Source organism: Helianthus annuus, chromosome 6 (genome assembly GCF_002127325.2).
Source record: "Helianthus annuus cultivar XRQ/B chromosome 6, HanXRQr2.0-SUNRISE, whole genome shotgun sequence".
Classification (NCBI taxonomy): domain Eukaryota; kingdom Viridiplantae; phylum Streptophyta; class Magnoliopsida; order Asterales; family Asteraceae; genus Helianthus; species Helianthus annuus.
This window is the reverse complement of record NC_035438.2, coordinates 21,976,888-21,995,608: the sequence shown is the minus strand read 5'-3', so window position 1 is coordinate 21,995,608 and position 18,721 is coordinate 21,976,888. Positions and strand designations below refer to the sequence as shown.

The window sequence follows — 18,721 nt, the reverse complement described above, 5'->3', positions numbered from 1 at the left end:
TTGTTGATCATTGCAAGCACTACCATCTGACCAGAGGTAATGGTAGGTGTCCCCTAAGTGATATGGGTCATTTGTAGGGTGCCCATGCCTCTTTGTTTGTGGTTTGATCGTTCACAAGTTCCAAAAGTCAAGAAAACACAACTTTTCTGCATCTGGGCACTTTACGCGGCCCGCATGAGAGTTCCATGCCATTTTAACGCGGGTCGCCTAAAGTTCAAAAATCAGACGCGAAATAGAGGAGGCTCGCGGCCCGCCTCAACTTATGTTGAAACCTTACGCGGGTCGCCTAAGGTTATATTTTCTGAATTTTTAAATCTTTTTGTAATTATTACAGAATCTGGCCATTAATAACGAAATCTTTCGTAATGATTCGCCTGACCTTTCGGTTTTGAAGGGGTAACTTTGCGGTTTGGCCCTCGGTTATTTACCGATAGGGGCCTCGTGTTCATTACCCGCATTATTAAGTCCCCGGTTTATTTATTAATTATATTGGAAAGCCTTAACTTTCGCTGTTGACGCTTTTAACCCTTCTTCTACGAATTCGATCGTAACTTTCTCGTTTCATATCGAAACTCCGCGAAATTCATATATATTATTTTAGTGAGGGTATAATACCGTTACAAAGTCTTTGGAACGTTAAAGGGTCACTCAGAGGTATTATTAAACATGTTGACACAGTTAACCCCTGTAGTTTGTAATCTCTCACTTTCTTCCGCGTTTTATTTTTGTACGATCTATAATTTATTCGTTTGAAGGTTTAAGCATTATTTAGGGATACTATACAGTATATTTACCCTTGTTGACATTTATAACCCTCGAATTTATATATACTTTCAAGGTTTGTCAAAATTAGTCCTTTATTTATTATAGATGCCACGTGTAATCAAATGACACGTGTTAACACATCATTGGACACAAAATTTCGAAGTGTTACAGTTTCACTCCAAAATATTTGAAAACAGTAAAAGAGGGGACTATGTACTCACTTGATATCGATTAGAAATCTTGAAATAACAACCAAATAACGCTTGAAGGATCACGGAATCAATCGACACCTAATATAGGTAACTACGTTAATAAACCGGACCTAAATCGGAAGATCAGAAAGAATGAGGTTTCGTAAGCCAAATGAGTATTGGAACTCATATGACATGGTTTAACCAAGCCTACATTCTAAACCGGAACCTATCCTAAGTGCTTACGACCCGTTATGACCCGTTTAGGTAGCTTACGCTACTTTAACGCGTCATTTGCGTAAAAGCGCAAACGAGTAGCTTAACTAGTCCTATGACAAGTATTATATGCCCTAACATGTTTAATAATCAGTTTATGTGACAAAATTTAAGTTACATATGCTTAAAATGAAATTATGCGCAAAAGGGCATTTTGGTCATTTTCCTAAGGCATATAAACTACCTATCATACAACTAAGTAAACTAAGCGACCATAAGATATAACCTCGGAAGGTTATTCCCTATGCAACTATGGTCACAAAATATGTTTGGTCGGATCCTAATGATCGACCAAACGGGTCGGGTTCGAAAGTCTAAGCGGTTGTCAAGACCGCTTATCTTACGACCCTATACAAGCACTAGACTAAAAGTGACGAGTTAAACATAACATGTTTAACTAAGTTAGAAAACAAGTTTGATATCAAAACAAAGGGTTTTGATACTCGAAAATAGTTTCGTTGCAAAATATACATAAATACGTATTTTGACCGAAACTTTGACTCGTCACTATGCCTAATCAACGTGGTAATCAGTAGGCATAGTAACAAGGGACTATAACCATCGTGATTACGCTCACGTCGCAAAGTTCAAACAAACTTTGTGTTGACCAAAGACTGGTCAAAGCAGAAAGTCAAACAGTGTTTGACTTTCATGCTTGAAATGCATAAAAACCATGAAAGAAACTTACAAAAGGTCCAAGCTTTGAAGATTTGAACTCAAAATACTCAGGTATGAAGCTTCACAAGTGAGAGCTTCGACTTAGAGCAAAATTGAGAACAAATGAGCAAGTTGGAGAATGAAATTAGGTGGGTTTATATAGATTTTCAAGAACCGTTAGGATCGTTCCTCGTAATTTGAGCTTTGATCCTAGCCATCCAAGTGTTACCCACTGTTTTGAATACCATGGGAGCTCTAAAACAAGTTCATTGTATTGAAAAAGTTGCATAAAAGACCCTGAAATTCAAGCTGGTTGCTGAAAATGGAGTTTCTGTCAAAAGTAGGCCATCGCGTGCCGCCACGCCACCACCCTTATGCTGTGGCGCGACGCCACCACCTCCCAGATACAGAAACTTTCAAAAATTGGCAAACATGGTCCCTGTAGCATATTCAAGCCATTTTCGAAGCGTTTAAACCCCGTTAACCCATTTTCAAGGCTCAATAATGAATTTTAAGTATAGGGGACATGAAATATGCTTGAAAATATCTCGGATGTCTGTTCGTTTGGTCGCACGGCCTCGTTGTTCGGTTAATTACGACGAAACACGAACGGACGCGAAAAACGATCCAAATTACACGACGAATGGAATTTTAGCATGCCAATCACTAAGATAAAATATTCTAATGATTACAAAATTTTTTTGATGTCCAGATATGTTCAGAACGTAAGATATGCGCGTAAATGCAAACTTATGCACTTTTTGACGCTTTTAGTCCCTATTGATCAAATAAGCATATTTTCGCATAACGAACCCCTCAAAGCCTATTTCTAAGCTATGTAAAGGATATTTAGGGTATATTTAGCTTATGATAAAGTTCCGGAATGTTTGTTACTATACGAATCGGCAGACTTTCGCAGTTTGACACAAATAGTCCCTGCGATCGAATAAACTTGATTTCGGCACACCAAGCCCTCCAAAACTTATTTCTAAGTTATGTAAAGGTTATTTAAGGTATGTTAAGCCTATGTTGCTATTCCGGAGTGTTTGTTGCGTTAAACTGATTAAGTTTACGCATCAGTTCGCGTATAACTTTCCAGAAAGCGATTTAGAGCTCGAAATCGAACGAGAATTGATATGTGCAAAGGTCACATGTATTTGTACAAATTACAAGATTGAAACACAAGATTTCATTGGATTTGTACTTGTATGATGGTCGTAGAGGCACAGATGTCACATGGAGGAAAAGGAGGAGAGAACAGGAGTGAGTTATATGATAGAGACACATCACAGTACAAACGCTCTGCAAACATTAATGGAGCCCTCTTCTAATAACCCATATTTGAACTTTAAACTTCAAATGAAAAGGTTAATTTAATTTATGTATTTGTATTTTATATAACTGAGATAATTTTTTAAAAAATGAAAGTGATATTTATGATGAAGTAATGAAAGCTGAGTTGGCATAGCTCATTGCCCGTCACATAAGCTTTTGCGCCGTCAACGCTAAGTCTCCTTTAATAGTAAGTAAAGATACATACGGGTGGAGCCACGCTTTTTTTCTCTCAAAGGGGGTATAACTAGTAGAAAAATGAGAATGCATTTAAAATAAGCATTTTTTATTGTATTTATATGAGTGGAATAACTACAGTTAAGAAAATGTAGTTAACTAGCAACTTAGGCTATAGCCTAATGCTCAAGAGGAATTATCTCTTGTGGGGAGGTCGTGGTTCAATCCTTAGGAGGTATAAGTACTTAAGGGGAAAAAATTAGACGTTCAAAAAAAAAAAAAGAAATGCATTTAACTAGAATTTTATTAAATAAAGTATTAATGTGTCTTAAGTTTTGAGATAAATTACAATGGAGTCCTCCTCAAATGAACTTAGATTACCTTGTTGTTCATCCAATATGCATTATATATATATATATATATATATATATTGTATTTATATGAGTGCAATAACTATTGTTAAGAAAATGTATTTAATTAGAATTTTATTAAATAAAGTATTAATGTGTCGTTTTGAGATAAATTACAATGGTGTCCTCCTCAAATAAACTTAAATTAGCTTGTTGTTCATCCAATATGCATTATATATGTATATATAGGATTAGGATCAAGGGAAAACCCCTATGAGTTGTGAGAACATAGAGAACTTGGTCTTCCAATGCGAGTTTCGACCCAATTTTTTTTACACCCCTAGTTTAAGACGTTCCAAAGTCGACAGTAAAAAAAATTCGAAGTGTGTTTTTCAGCCCATTACAACAGCTGTATAAAACTGATGACATAGGCATGACATCACTTTTTTTACACAATTTACGATTGTTGTAAATTAAAAAATAACTTTTTTTGGGAAAGTTGATTTTTTAGGATTTTTGGTAAAAAAAAATTGAAAAAACCTTTCGTAAGACCGAGTTCTCTAATTTCTCACAACTCGTATGAGTTTTCATTATGCATTATAAATATAGATATAGAGAGAAAACTAGTTAAAATCAGAAAACCAAAAAACTAATTAAAAAAGTCTAAAAACCATACCAATTTTTTTTGAATTTATTTTAATAAAAATCGCTAATTTTTATGTATAAAAAACTTTTTTTCAAAAAGAAAAAATGTTGTACTGTAATGCGCAACTGTCGTGCTTATCTTTATATACGTTTTTGTGTAAATATGTTCAAATAACTTGCCTTTCATATACAAAGACACCACTTTTCCTTGACCTTCAAATATACCGTCATAACACAGTTTTTTATCGTCACGTAGAATGTCTCATCGCAATTTTCTTATCTCTATATATGTTTCAAACCCACCGGGAAGAGCATGTGGTAACCTACTGTTTAATATAGACAAAATGGATTTTAACAATCACACCATTTCTCAGTTGGCCAATAATTACAATCCCAACTGAGAATATTCTTACAATCGGTCCCTACTTTCAAACTATTATCTTATAATTGATTGTCGTTAACAAAATTAAGCTAGTTAATTTTTTGCTGACATGAACATAAGAGTTGGATGATATTGTTGACGTGGACATATGAATTGGACGATGATGCTGGAAATAAATAATTAAAAAAAGCAAAATACACACACACACACACTTTCTTTCTTTCTCTCTCTCTCCTATAACAACCAACCAGCAACAACCACCACCCACCCCCTCGATCTACGCTTTTCCAATCTCCTCACCATCACCACCCAAGCACCTGCTAAGATTCTGCCACAACCATTATCTCCGAAGTCCCAACCACCGTGACCACCAATTTGTTTCTATTAAGGAACCTTAACCGCTGCTCAACAACAAAAAAACCCCACATCAAAACCCTAACGTGTGTCTTCGTCGCTCAAGCTCTAGCCACTGCCGTTTACCATCGCTAGTACTCCCATCATTGTCCCCGATTATGTTGGAGTCGCTGAAACAAAGAGCTAACTAAAGGCCATTACTTTTTTCCTCCCTTTCTTAATTGTCGGTTTCTCTCTCCTCGTTTACTTTATTCTGTATGTGAGTGTGCGTGGTGGTGGAGATGGCGGTGACGCTGGTGGTGGTGAGTCAAGGTTTTTGGTTTTAGGGGAGATATGAAATGTCACACCCCAACCGATGGCAGAAAAATTGGAGTGAGACGAACACGATTGTTCAAAGAAAACATAACACTGTGATTGTGAAAATAATTTAACAATTCAATTTTATACCATCGTTAAAAGCTACATCGTCTTAAAAGGGAAAGTACAACATATTGGGAAATAACATAACATCATCAATTTCCTGCAATCATATATATACAATATTCGTCAACATAAAAAGGTTGGTGAGTATATAAGTTTGCTTTACATAGCATAGGTATAGAAAAATCTCAAATCCATATGGCAAATGTATACTAAGTTATATGAATCATATTAGCTTGCATGAACTATAAATCAAACCAAAGTGTCCACTAGCGTAATCTTATCATCGCAATGAAAAAGACCGTAAAGAATGATTACTTAGCAATGACCCACAATGGGTGGTTTGCTACTCCTATAGTGCTATACATGTTAAGGGAGACTTGCAAAGTTAATGATAGAGAACATGCATACGAGTGTCCTAGTATGTAAAAACAAGTAATATAAAAATAACATGTTTAAGGATTAAGTGATTGATTGTATAAGACTGATTGTATGTGTGATTGTGTATTTGTATCGATACATGTTGCAACCCAAATAGTGTTTTAATGTGTCAAGTATACTCACAATTTATGTATGCTTTCCACAAAGGTGAGTTGAATGATTTTGGAGGATAAAGCACCGAAGTTATCCTAAAAGGATGCATAAAGGTGTGTAACTTCTTAGGAGTCGATGATAAGAATGCATTTTGGGATTTTAAATACGAAAATACATAAAATATATCTTGTTTAAATACCCATTTTGACACATTTTTGTTAGTGTTCTTCATGAATGTTATACTCACTAGAAGTCCAAAATGAGGAAGCTAAAACTAAGATATGTTCCACCTTACCACAACATTCAACCATTATTTTGGTTGGTATCATTGTTTGGTTTTGGATTAGATAGTATACTTATATGTATATAGTTATATTTTGTGTCTAAGTCATAGATTGTCAAGTATGGTCATGCATGGGTTGGATGAATTCATTAACCCTATAATTCACCAATGCATAAATCATAACTTGGATGATTCGGATAGTCATGAATACAAGTATGTAAAGCATAATTAAATCATCTAATTCACCTAAACAACCAAGTGACTTGACTAGACGAGTGCATTCCAAAAATAGATAGTGTTTGGAGACTTGGTGTAGTATTCCTCACTTTGTTACTTGGAAGTTGTTTGGTGACTTAGAAGGTGAGCTAAAACATCTATTATTTCTGGAACAATCATCAATTCAACCTATCTAAACAATCGGATTTGTGGCAACTTGAAGATGTTCAAGAAATGAAGTAGGATGAACAGGGTTTTGAAAAGTTTGAGAAAAAACAGAATTTAAATTCAACTTTGGGCCTCAAAATGGTGATGTTCCAACTTATTTTACCATTGTAAACTTGTGGAAACACTCCTAGAGGTTATCCAAATAAGCTGAAGGCAAGAACAAGAAGAAATGGTGAAGAAGCAGGTCCAAAACTCACTGTTTCGCACTTCTGTATAATCTGCCAACACTTGGAAGTTTTGATGATTTGGGAGGATTTGAGAGTGACTAGAGAGTGTGGAAAAAGTTTAGGTGGTATTAGGGATGAGTTTTAAATGCAAGTAGTTGGGTGTTAGAGTGGAGGGAAAGGGTGTTTTGAACTCAAAAGCGCGAGCTGGTGGAAATTCTGCCCACAGACCTCCTTGCGGACCTTAAGGCTTTTGCCTTGCGGTCCGTAAGGCATCCTAGAAAATAATATATTTCATTTTTAGCCCTTTTGCTTGTCTATTTTGTCATTTTACGCTACAAGTTTATATGTTAAACATATTTTAGGATTTTTAAGAGGCATTCAAGCATGTTAGGTATGATGTATGTATGATCAAATTCCGAAGGATTATAAACTCAAGTATGGCTTGATTTTTCCTATAAAAATGTGTATTCGGTGATTGTTTGCGTATTGTGTATGCATGAATAAACAAGTATGATATAAAATGTACTCTCCATTATTATCAAGTCTCGGAATTACATTGATTGAAATCGACCTTCAAATCACAATAAATTAGATAAGAATACGGAAATACAAAACGTTGCATGAAGAGTGTGTACATCTATACATATAATAAAAGAAACCATTTTCGGGACACTTGTCATCATATTAGGCCATGTCTTATAGATAATTATTATTTAGTTTAACTAATCTCTTTTAATTATTTATAGATAACCATCCTATTAAATTATTTAATTTAATCTCTTATAGATAGTTATTATTTTTTAATTTTAATTTAATCTCTTCTAGAAAAAAATTCATAATTATTTATTAACGAAACATAATTTTTAATAAATTATCTAACCATAAATTTTAAAATTCGTTTGATGAAAAGGGAACACACTCAAATATCTTATTTATTTATTATGAGGATTTTAATTATTGTCTATTAGTTTATTTTAAGAAATTTATACATAGTTAGGTTCAATATTTGTTTTGTCATATTATTATTATTAAATTAAATATATAACTTGATTGTTCGTACTTAGGTCCTTAATCTGTTTGTCATATTATTATTATAACTAAATATATAACTTGATTGTTATTACTAACCACCTCTAGTGTTCGTTTATTTTTTAAAAATTAGAGATTAAATTCAAAATTTTGATAAATCATAGGGATCATCCATATACTTTACTCAACATATTATTTTCATAATTTATTACTATCTAACTTTAAATATATATATATATATATATATATATATATATATATATATATATATATATATATATATAACAAAATGTTGCAATACGTCGCTAAAATCAAGCTAAAAATCTAATAATTATGTAAATATTTTTTGGATTCAAATTATTTTCGGTAATGTGCGAATTATAATTGTAACTTTTTATTTCTCATTAAATATAATGTAATACGTAAATACAATAATAAGTATTATTATTATTTTTTTATTTTTATTTTTTTTACCAATCATAATGCCAATGTCATTCCACACGAAAAAGGACAATTACAAAGCAATGGCAGGTAGTCGGGCAACAAGTTGCGCCGCCACCCCCTTTTGAATAGAAAAACCAATTCTACTAAATACAAAGTTTGAAAGCTTTAGCGACGAAGAATTACTATTAACGACTTTTTGAACCCGATTCAAAAGTCGCACAACGTTAGGAGCGAGACCCCCAAAGGTATCAAACGCAAACGGGACAAACACATGTTGATTCTCCAGGCAGGCTTTCTCATGTTTTGCCACTTTGCTTGCCTCTGCCTTGAGCACCGCTTGCCCTACGACAAAGCCCTTGTCCTTGAGCCCGACAAGGGGAGAGACTCTAGTTAGATCTACACAAGCGTGTTTCCCCCTTCCCATCCAAACACAAGGATGTCCGCCGGGCGTAAAGTGGACCTCCCCTCTAAGGGGTCAGTCAGGAAATTTATTTACTGGAGCCTCCTTTTTGGCAGAGATCCCGGCCCGCTTAAGAACATCACATAACACATCTCTCACCCAATCATGCCGATATTTAAACCCCGGTAGCTCTTTACAGTGGATCGCGTGCTCGCCGAAAGAATCCAAACACCTTTGCGTCATACCGGACATGGCTCGTCAACTGGGAACATACATCATCTTTATATTAACTTATTTATGTCAATTTGGTATATAAACGTCTCCATCTTTGGTTTGCATTTACAAGAAATATTTATTATATAGTTTAGATTGTTCAACCCGGGTAACACACGGGGAACTAACCTAGTACGTATATATACGCACACATAATAGATAATTTAGTTATTATTATTATTATTATCTTATTTCTACTATAAAAAATATAAGTAAAATAAAGTGATAAAAAGTTTCATCTCATCATCACTAAAAACTAACTAGGTTAAAATATTCTAATGCTGAAAATATTTTCAGTTAAAAAAAATAAGTTTATTAAAAATCCAATATATATAATGAGGGGAATCATCCTAATTAAAAGTGCATTCGAGCCATGAAAAAGGAGGTAGCAATACAAATACAACCAAAACTGGCGTTCTCTCTTACATCACACCAACCCTAATTTCATACAACTATCTTCCCCCCTTTTCCTCCTCTCTCTCTCTCTCTCTAAAAAAACCCACCATTTTCACTACCCCTTTCTCTCTCTCTCTACAATCACCCTTACATGAACCCTAACCCCACAATCCAATCAACCTCATGGGAAAATACACAAGAAAGTCAAAATTAACCGGCGACGTTGTCGCCGTTATGGACATCTCACACTCCACTCTCGGCGTCCGTACACGCGCCACAACCCTAGCGTTACAGAAGCTTCAAGCTCTTAAAACCCCCGCCGCCACACCGCCGCCCGAGCTCCGTTGTGAGCTGTCGTATCTCCAGCTTCGTAGCCGCAAGCTGGAAAAGCCGCCGTTGCCGCAATCGACTTGCTGCTCGCAACGAAACCCTAACCCTAGCTCCGGTTGTTTGAAACTGGAAAAGTTGGAATTTCGGGCTTGTGGTTCGGGTTCTCATGAATTCGGGTCGGGTCATGGAGATGTTAGTGTTCAGGATTGTGATTTGGGTGCTGAAGAAGCTTCGTTTGGAGAAAATAATCTTGATTCTGAAGCAAAAGAGAGGTATTTTATCTTTTTTTGTTTAATTTGCGTTGTTAATTTAATATTTTTTGAGTAGAAATGCTCCTTTTGTTACTTAATTGTGTTTTTTAGTTGTTTTTTTTATTGTGTTCGGGGAAAAGGGGGTTAATTTCACTTTGACTATAACCTAATTTGCATAAAATGTTTTATGTTATCAATCATTTTGTTTTTTTAACTAGATGAAATGATGGAATATGCGTATTTTGATGTTAGATTCTTTTGCTTTATTTTATAATAATTCATAAAGGGCATTTTTTTAAATGTTTTTTTGATATTGGTTGATTGTGCTCTTTGGAGGGGGGCTTTCTTGTTCTCTTGTGTAAAAGTGATTTCATTTCTTTTTCATTGCATCATCATGTGGGGTCTCATCTTAAATGGAGTTATTAACTTTCAAAATTGGTCATTTTCTGTTGCTTCCAGACCATCAGATTACAAAAAGATAAAAACATTTCTTTTTTGAACACATTTGTTGTTTTTGTATTTACATGGTTATGCATATTGGATAAATCCTTGCAAAATGTAAGTTTTATCTTCATACTTTTCATGAAAAATGGTTATTTGCAACACAAAAACATGTTATAGTTTGAAAAGCTAGTAGCTTTATGCTGCATCTCATAACTTCTATATTTTCTTTATTTTCTTACATGCTTGTTCATTATGATTTTTGTGCCAAATAATTCATCTTTGGATAAATTACTTTTTGAGTCCCTCTGTTTAGTGGTTTTAACCACTTGAGTCCAAAATCAAAAAGTTTAACGCCCTGAGTCCCTAATCGCTCATTTTATAACGTTTTGAGTCCAATTTTGTTCATTTTATAACGTTTTGAGTCCAATTTTGTTAAAAAAAATTGGACTAAAAAGGTTAAAAGTTGGACTCAAAAAGTTATAAGAAAAGCGTATAGGGACTCAGGGCGTTACACATTTTGATTTTGGACTCAAATGGTTAAAACCACTAAAACACAAGGACTCAAAAAGTAATTTACTCTTATTTTATTAACCTGTTTGCATGGTGGGATGCTTCAGTTTTTAATGAGTTACTTTTTATTTTAGCTAACTGGCAAAACAATTTGTTAGAGCATCTACAATGCCATGGACAAAACCTTACAGTGCATTTGTCCATACATATAACTGAATCTCATTTTTTTTATAATAAAGATTACGTTTTGCTAGTAGAGGGGCCCGCCGGTGTACGTCGGTGTGTTTCTTTCACACAGGCAAAAGTCCATTCTTTTGTCCATGGAAGACCAGCTGCGACGCAACCTTTCATTGAGAAACTCCATGTCTGTCCTTTAATATTCATTCGCGGTGCAATGAGTTTGTTACTGTGGTTCATACCTTTGCTAGATTTCACTAAAACATGTGTCAGTGTGCTTGTTCAAAGTTCAAACAGTTGTTATAACTTAGGTTAAATGACTTTTCCTTTGCCGAAAGTCGAAACAATGTTTTTCGTTTTGTAAAGGATCATTGTGTTGCTGTCCATACTGAGTGACTAAATAAGCAGAATCTAAAACTCGTACATTTTTTGTCGACATGATAGATAGAGTATTGTACCTTTCAAGAAAAGTCACAGTGATTTGATTTCAACAGCAAAAAACGACATTGACCATAAACGCATCCAGTTGTTGTGTCGGATATTTTACCTATTTTTCTTTCTTACCACCACTTATGAGACACGGGTCGTGAGATGTTGCTATTGTTGAAACCAACATTGTTAATACTACTATACTAGCCACATGGTCTCATTTATTATCAATTGGCATCTTTATCATAACAAGACAACTTCTTTAAATAGGTAAATTGTTACGAGTCGAAATCTTGTAGCCTCTCTAGTTTTGAATATGGTGGTGAATTTTGTTACAACAAAGAAAAAAAAAAAAAAAACCAAATCTGTTTTTGTTTCCATCACATATTGACCATTGCCATTTTCTAGTATAGATTTCAATCAACAGTTTGAATATGAATAGCATGCATGGCAGAGGAAGAAAGGGGTCCCACTAGAGTTGTTTTTACCTTATGTCAGTGAACATTTCACAAACAATTGAGCAGAAAAATATGAAAAAGTTTCACTTCCACTATCATTAGTTTATAAAGTAAATCTTTTTTTTAGTATGGTATTGTTTGTTTTTATCCTGCTAACTGTATATACCACCCATTGATGCATCATGCATCTTTTTAGTGGGGCCCAGGTTTAGATAATTCGTTAACTTCACAATTTTTCTTTGTACCAAATGAAAGAATCTTGTTTCAAACATGGTGTAATAATTCATTTTTTTATTTTAATTATATCATTTGTAAGATGTTTCTTGTTTTGCTAACTTTTGTTATGTTTATCATTTAATTATAAAGGAGCACCAGGGAAAGCACACCTTGTAGCTTTATAAGGGACTCAAATGACAGTATTACCCCTGGTTCTAGTACAAGGCATGCGATTGTACCGAATTCAATTCAGATGATTATGCCTTCTGCACAAGAGATCGAGGAGTTCTTTGCCCGTCATGCACTGGAGCAACAACGACTCTTTTCCGAGAAGTACATTAATCTTAACCATAACCTTAACCTTCACTCTTATAAGCATTTTTACAATGTTTTTAGAACCGGACCGGATGTCGAACCAATCTCCTTACCGGTCCACTGACCGGATGTAAGAATCGGATGACATCCTAAATAATATAAAAATAAATACGGTAAAATGGGAAATTTTAATCAAAATCTGATTCGACCCCTCAAAATCCCGGTCTGACCTCTCGGTTCTTATCCAAGCAGTTCAATAGTCTGAACCAGGTCTGACCGGACGGTCCGGGTTTGAAAACATTGTATTTTTGTCTTATGTTGACTTTGTTGACCAAAGGTCAGATACTGATCAGGGGCAATATGTGCAGGTACAACTTTGATATTGTGAATGAAAAGCCGCTTCAAGGGCGTTATGAATGGGTGAAAGTGGATATATAACATTGCAGGATAGCATCGACATCATAATTTGAAGATAAGAAATTAGGAGTAGGTAATGAATGATCTCTAGTAGCAAACAAAAAAGTTGTGTAATCTAATGATCTTTAAAAGATAACAGAGCACACAAACATATTTAGGGTAGAATGGGAAGGAAAAAAATGTTGTTTTTTTTACCTTTCTTCAGGTTTGCAAGTCATAAATAATTGCTAGGGTTCATGTTCAGTTAGGTTTAGTTGGTGAAAAGTATGCTTGTTTTGGTACTTTTTGTTCCAATCTGATTGTTGTGTTTTAGTTAGCTTCTTCTAATGTTATATTTGATTGTTTTAAGAGTAAAAGTTTGTACCTTTTGAATAATTTGATTGTTAAAGACTTTATACAGTAAAATAAGTCAGTAAAGGTCAGAAATAATGCACATGTACTTAATACGTCAGTCTCAGTGCCCTTGAGAGTTTGATAGTTTTTACCCAGATTCCTTTTACCTTTATGCAGCATTCATTGTATCCAATAGAAAACATTGGCTTAAACACCATGGTCAGATCACTAGATCAGGTAACAGTAGGCTGTTGCAAATACACCCATATTGAGACTCATCACACTGCTAGAGTATGGGTTCGAGCTCGTTTATTGAATGAGTCTTCGTAAAATCTTGAACTTGGGCCAGAGTTCGTTTAAGTTCGGTTCGATTTGAGTTTTTAGCGAGCCGATTTTGAGTAGCTCACAAGTAGCTGGCTCGTTTATTTATGTAAAGAAGAATCATTGTTGACTTACTATCATCATGCCCTGTATGAAAAGGCTTAGTATTCTAAGTAAACTTTACTTGTATCACACATACATATTTTTATTTTCATAACCAAACTAAAGATGTACTAAACCAGTATATCTGTTATTTTTTGTTTGTATCAAATTTATCCTTATTTATCCCTCTCAAAAACCAACTCCATATATTCACCCAAATTGTGAGAACCTCCGTATAACAAGGTTGTCATCCGTACATTCTAATTAAATGCTTAGTTTATACAAAAATATACAAGTGTTACGAAAGATGCTACTTGCATCATGAATGGTTTTTCATACTCATGCATATTTAGTTGCAGAAAACATGCAAGGTTTTTACATATGGTAATGAGGAATTTTGATCTCGAATGTGTTAACAAGTATGAGACAGTACTAGTGTCATCGAAAGTCCCTTACAACAACATAACCGTTATCTAGGGAAAGTCGTGAGTAATATGAATAGTACTATTCGGGTTGACAACCGCTTCATGCTTAATCGCGTTAGCCTATTCGACAAGTCAAATACATTCAGTGTTTGTAACATGACACTGGTTTGGGGGCAAAAACACGTCAAGGTTTGGTTATACGACTAATGGCAACTATATCATTATTATTGTTCCTGGCCAGTGGCGGACCCAGGAATTTTTCTATGGGGGTGCGGAACATTTTTAAAAATTTTAGGCCCCTAGGTATATAAGTAAAAAAATCGGTTCGTATCGGGTCGGGTCAGGTCGGGTCGGGTCATGTAAAACAAACGAACATCAAACTAAATTTATATAATAATAAAAAACGTCGACGCCCTGCGGGTTTTCATTTTTTGAAATCTATTCAAAACATCATCTAAAGCTAATTTCTTAAGCAATTCTTTCTCTATTTAATTTTCAACTATTGAAGTCCTAGAAATCATAACGTAAGCTGTAATCACCCTAAAAATATATAAGCAACATAATCACCCTAAAAATCATCTAAACAACCATAAACAACGTCAAAACACACAAAATTTCAAACCCATTTAACAACTTTATTACCCTTTTTTCTCCTATAATATCAACCAAAATCATCAAAATAACAAAGAAACTTACCCGTGTTCGGATTCTGGTTAGATTTGGTGTCGAACGACGGTGGTATGGTGGCTGATTACGGTGGTCGCCGGCTGCTGGACTGTTGTCGCTGGGTGATGTTATTCGTTGGCAGTGCAGGGACGAAAGAGAGAGAGAGAGAGCGGGAGAGAATTTCTAAAGCTTTTGGGCTTTAATTATTTTATTATAGTTTGAAATATTGTTAGGTTTGGTTAATGGGCTAAGACTTAGTGGGCTAGCTAGTTATGAATTATAGGTTGGTAAAAGTATGAGTATTTGGGTTTAGTTAGTTAGGTATTAAAAGTTATATAATTTAGGTAGTATTATTTTTTTAAATAAGAGTTTACTAAAAAAATTAAAATATAAATTGATGACACTTTTTACCCAAGGGGTGCGGACGAAAAATTTCAAGGGGTGCGGTCGAAAAATTCCAATGGGTGCGGTCGAAAAATTCAAGGGGTGCGAACGAAATATTCCAAGGGGTGCGGACGGGATTTTCGACGGAACTTAGCACTAAATATTTTTTTCCCCGGGGGTGCGCCCGCCCACCCTGGGCTGACCTTGGGTCCGCCCCTGTTCCTGGCTAGAAAACAATAGATCACCCAGGACTTGTTTATCATGTGCATGACCTCTTAAAAACCAGTGGCCGTGGTTATCAACTTTTATTGGCAAGTATGACAAGTTTATAAGATATGCGTATTATATCTTTCATTGACAAGTATGTCAGGTTTTCAAGGATATGTTTATTTTTTATTGACAAATATGTTAAGTTCTCAAAGATATGTTTATCTTTCATTGACAAGTATGTCAGATTTTCAAATATATGTATATTATATCTAGAGAAAATCACGAGAATAGCCGTTGAATGGTCAAATTTGCAGAAATAGCCAATTGAAACGGCTCTACGAGCCTTTTCAATCTCCTGAAACGGCTTAAAAAAATTCTTTCGAGTCAATCCAATCCATGATTGCCACGTGTCCAACAGCCGTCATTCAGTTGAGATCTTTCAAAGACGGCTTGAGTTCTTTCAAAAACGGCTTGAGTTCTTTCAAAAACGGCTAGAGTACTTTCAAAGATGGCTTGAGTTCTTTCAAAGATGGCTTGAGATCTTTCAATGTAGTGGCTTGGCTTGGCTTATGATTTTTTCAACACGGCTTGAGAACTTTCAACATGGCTTGAGATCTTTCAACATAATTTAAATATAAACGAATAATTAAAAATATAAACGAATAATTAAAAAAATCTCAATTAAATGTGAGAACTTGAAAATCTCAATTAAAAAATCTGAAATTTATAATTTGAAAATAAAAATTAGTAGGTTAGAACCCTGTATATTACACGGGTTAAATAAATTTAATTTTTATTCTAAATAATAAAAAATATAACTTTAAAAATCTCGTTTATTACACGAGTTGAATAAATGTAATTTTATATTTTATGTAACAAAAAAGTTATATATTTAAGAATCTCGTGCATTGTACGACTTGAATAAATGTAGCTGTATATACCAAATAATTAAAAAAGTTATACCTTAAAAAACTCTGTGCATTACACGGGTTAAATAAATGTAATTTTGTATACTAAATAATAAAAATGTAATATCTTTAAAAAAATTGGTGTATTGTAAAAAAATAATATCTTTAAAAAATTCATGTATTGTACGGGTTGAATAAATCTAATTTTATATATCAAATTATAAAAAAAAGTTATATCTTAAATCTAAGATCCTTAAGCCAAGCCAAGGAAAGATCTTAAGCCAAGCAACTTGAAAATCTCAATTAAAAAATCTGAAATTTTTTAATTTGAAAATAAAAATTACTAGGTTAGAACCCTGTATATTACACGGGTTAAATAAATTTAATTTTTATTCTAAATAATAAAAAAATATAAATTTAAAAATCTCGTTTATTACACGAGTTGAATAAATGTAATTTTATATATTATGTAACAAAAAAGTTATGTATTTAAGAATCTCGTGCATTGTACGAGTTGAATAAATGTAGTTGTATATACCAAATAATTAAAAAAGTTATACCTTAAATAACTTTGTGCATTACACGGGTTAAATAAATGTAATTTTGTATACTAAATAATAAAAATGTAATATCTTTAAAAAATGGTGTATTGTAAAAAAAATAATATCTTTAAAAAACTCATGTATTGTACTGGTTGAATAAATCTAATTTTATATATCAAATTATAAAAAAGTTATATCTTAAATCTAAGATCCTTAAGCCAAGCCAAGGAAAGATCTTAAGCCAAGCCACTACACTGAAAGATCTCAAGTCGTTTTGAAAGTTCTCAAGCCATCTTTGAAAGATCTCAAGCCATCTTTGAAAGAACTCAAGCCGTTTTTGAAAGAACTCAAGCCATCTTTGAAAGAACTCAAGCCATTTTTGAAAGAACTCAAGCCATCTTTGAAAGTACTCTAGTCGTTTTTGAAAGAACTCAAGCCGTCTTTGAAAGAACTCAAGCCGTCTTTGAAAGATCTCAACTGAATGACGGTTGTCAGACACGTGGCAATCATGGATTGGCTGACTCGAAAGAATTTTTTTAAGCCGTTTCAGGAGATTGAAAAGGCTCGTAGAGCCGTTTTAATTGGCTATTTCTGCAAATTTGACCATTCAACGGCTATTCTCGTGATTTTCCCTTTTATCTATCATTGACAAGTATGTCAGGTTTTCAAATATATGTGTATTTTTATTTGGTTTAGCGGTGTATTCACATAGCATACGTAATTTTATATTATAAATTGACATAATGTGATAACACGATCGTCTAAAAACTGAAATACAAGGTTAATTATTGAAATAAAAAAATACGAAAAGGACTCGTTTGGTCAATGATTTTGTAATTAAAAATAGGGCTTAGGAGAAAATGTTCATGAGCTAATGTGCGGCAGTTTAGCATACTTAACAAAGTGGATTTCAACCGATTCGCCCTTTATAAGATTGTGTGTTGTGGTCAGGTTATATGGGGCAACGGCCAAGCTTCAGCGGGGCGCGAGCGGAGGGTGGTGGTTGGCGCTATTGTACATAAATGGGGGCGTTTTGGGGCACTATTGGTGAAGTTACCACAATAGGCTCAAGTGAGGGGAGTGCAAGTGGGCAAGGTGCAAGGGCGGACCTAAGCACATTTCAAGGTGGGCGGGCGCACCCCCGGGGAAAAAAAATTTTAGTGCTAAGTTCCGTCGAAAATCCCGTCCGCACCCCTTGAAATTTTTCGTCCGCACCCCATGGAATTTTTCGACCGCACAATTGAAATTTTTCATCCGCACCCCTTAGGTAAAAGTGTTATCAATTTATATTTTAATTTTTTTTAGTAAACTCTTATTTTTTTTAAAAAAAAATACTACCTTTAGTAAACTCTTATTTTTTTTTAAAAATACTACCTAAATTATATAACTTTTAATACCTAACTAAACCCAAATACCCATACCTTTACCCACTTATAATTCCTAGCTAGCTAGCCCACTAAGTCTTAACCCATTAACCAAACCCTACAATATTTCAAAGTTCAAACTATAATAAAATAATTAAAGCCCAAAACCTTTAGAAATTCTCTCCCGCTCTATCTCTCTCTCTCTCTCTTGCGTCCCTGCACTGCCAACGAACAACATCACCTAGCGACAACAGTCCAGCAGCCGGCGACCACCGTAATCAGCCACCATACCACCGTTGTTTGACACCAAATCTAACGGAATCCGAACACGGGTAAGTTTCTTTGTTATTTGATGATTTTGGTTGATATTATAGGAGAAAAAAGGGTAATAAAGTTGTTA

General features: G+C 34.3%; 1 protein-coding gene across 1 annotated transcript; it reads left to right on the top strand.

The window, feature by feature from the left end:
- Positions 1-9,504: 9,504 nt before the first annotated feature.
- Positions 9,505-13,441, top strand: LOC110864932 (cyclin-dependent kinase inhibitor 4). The gene is made up of 3 exons (XM_022114100.2): positions 9,505-10,121; positions 12,485-12,667; positions 13,018-13,441. Exons 1-3 carry the CDS (start codon positions 9,703-9,705, stop codon positions 13,085-13,087), a joined length of 672 nt encoding a protein of 223 aa, XP_021969792.1. The 5' UTR covers positions 9,505-9,702; the 3' UTR covers positions 13,088-13,441.
- Positions 13,442-18,721: the final 5,280 nt, after the last annotated feature.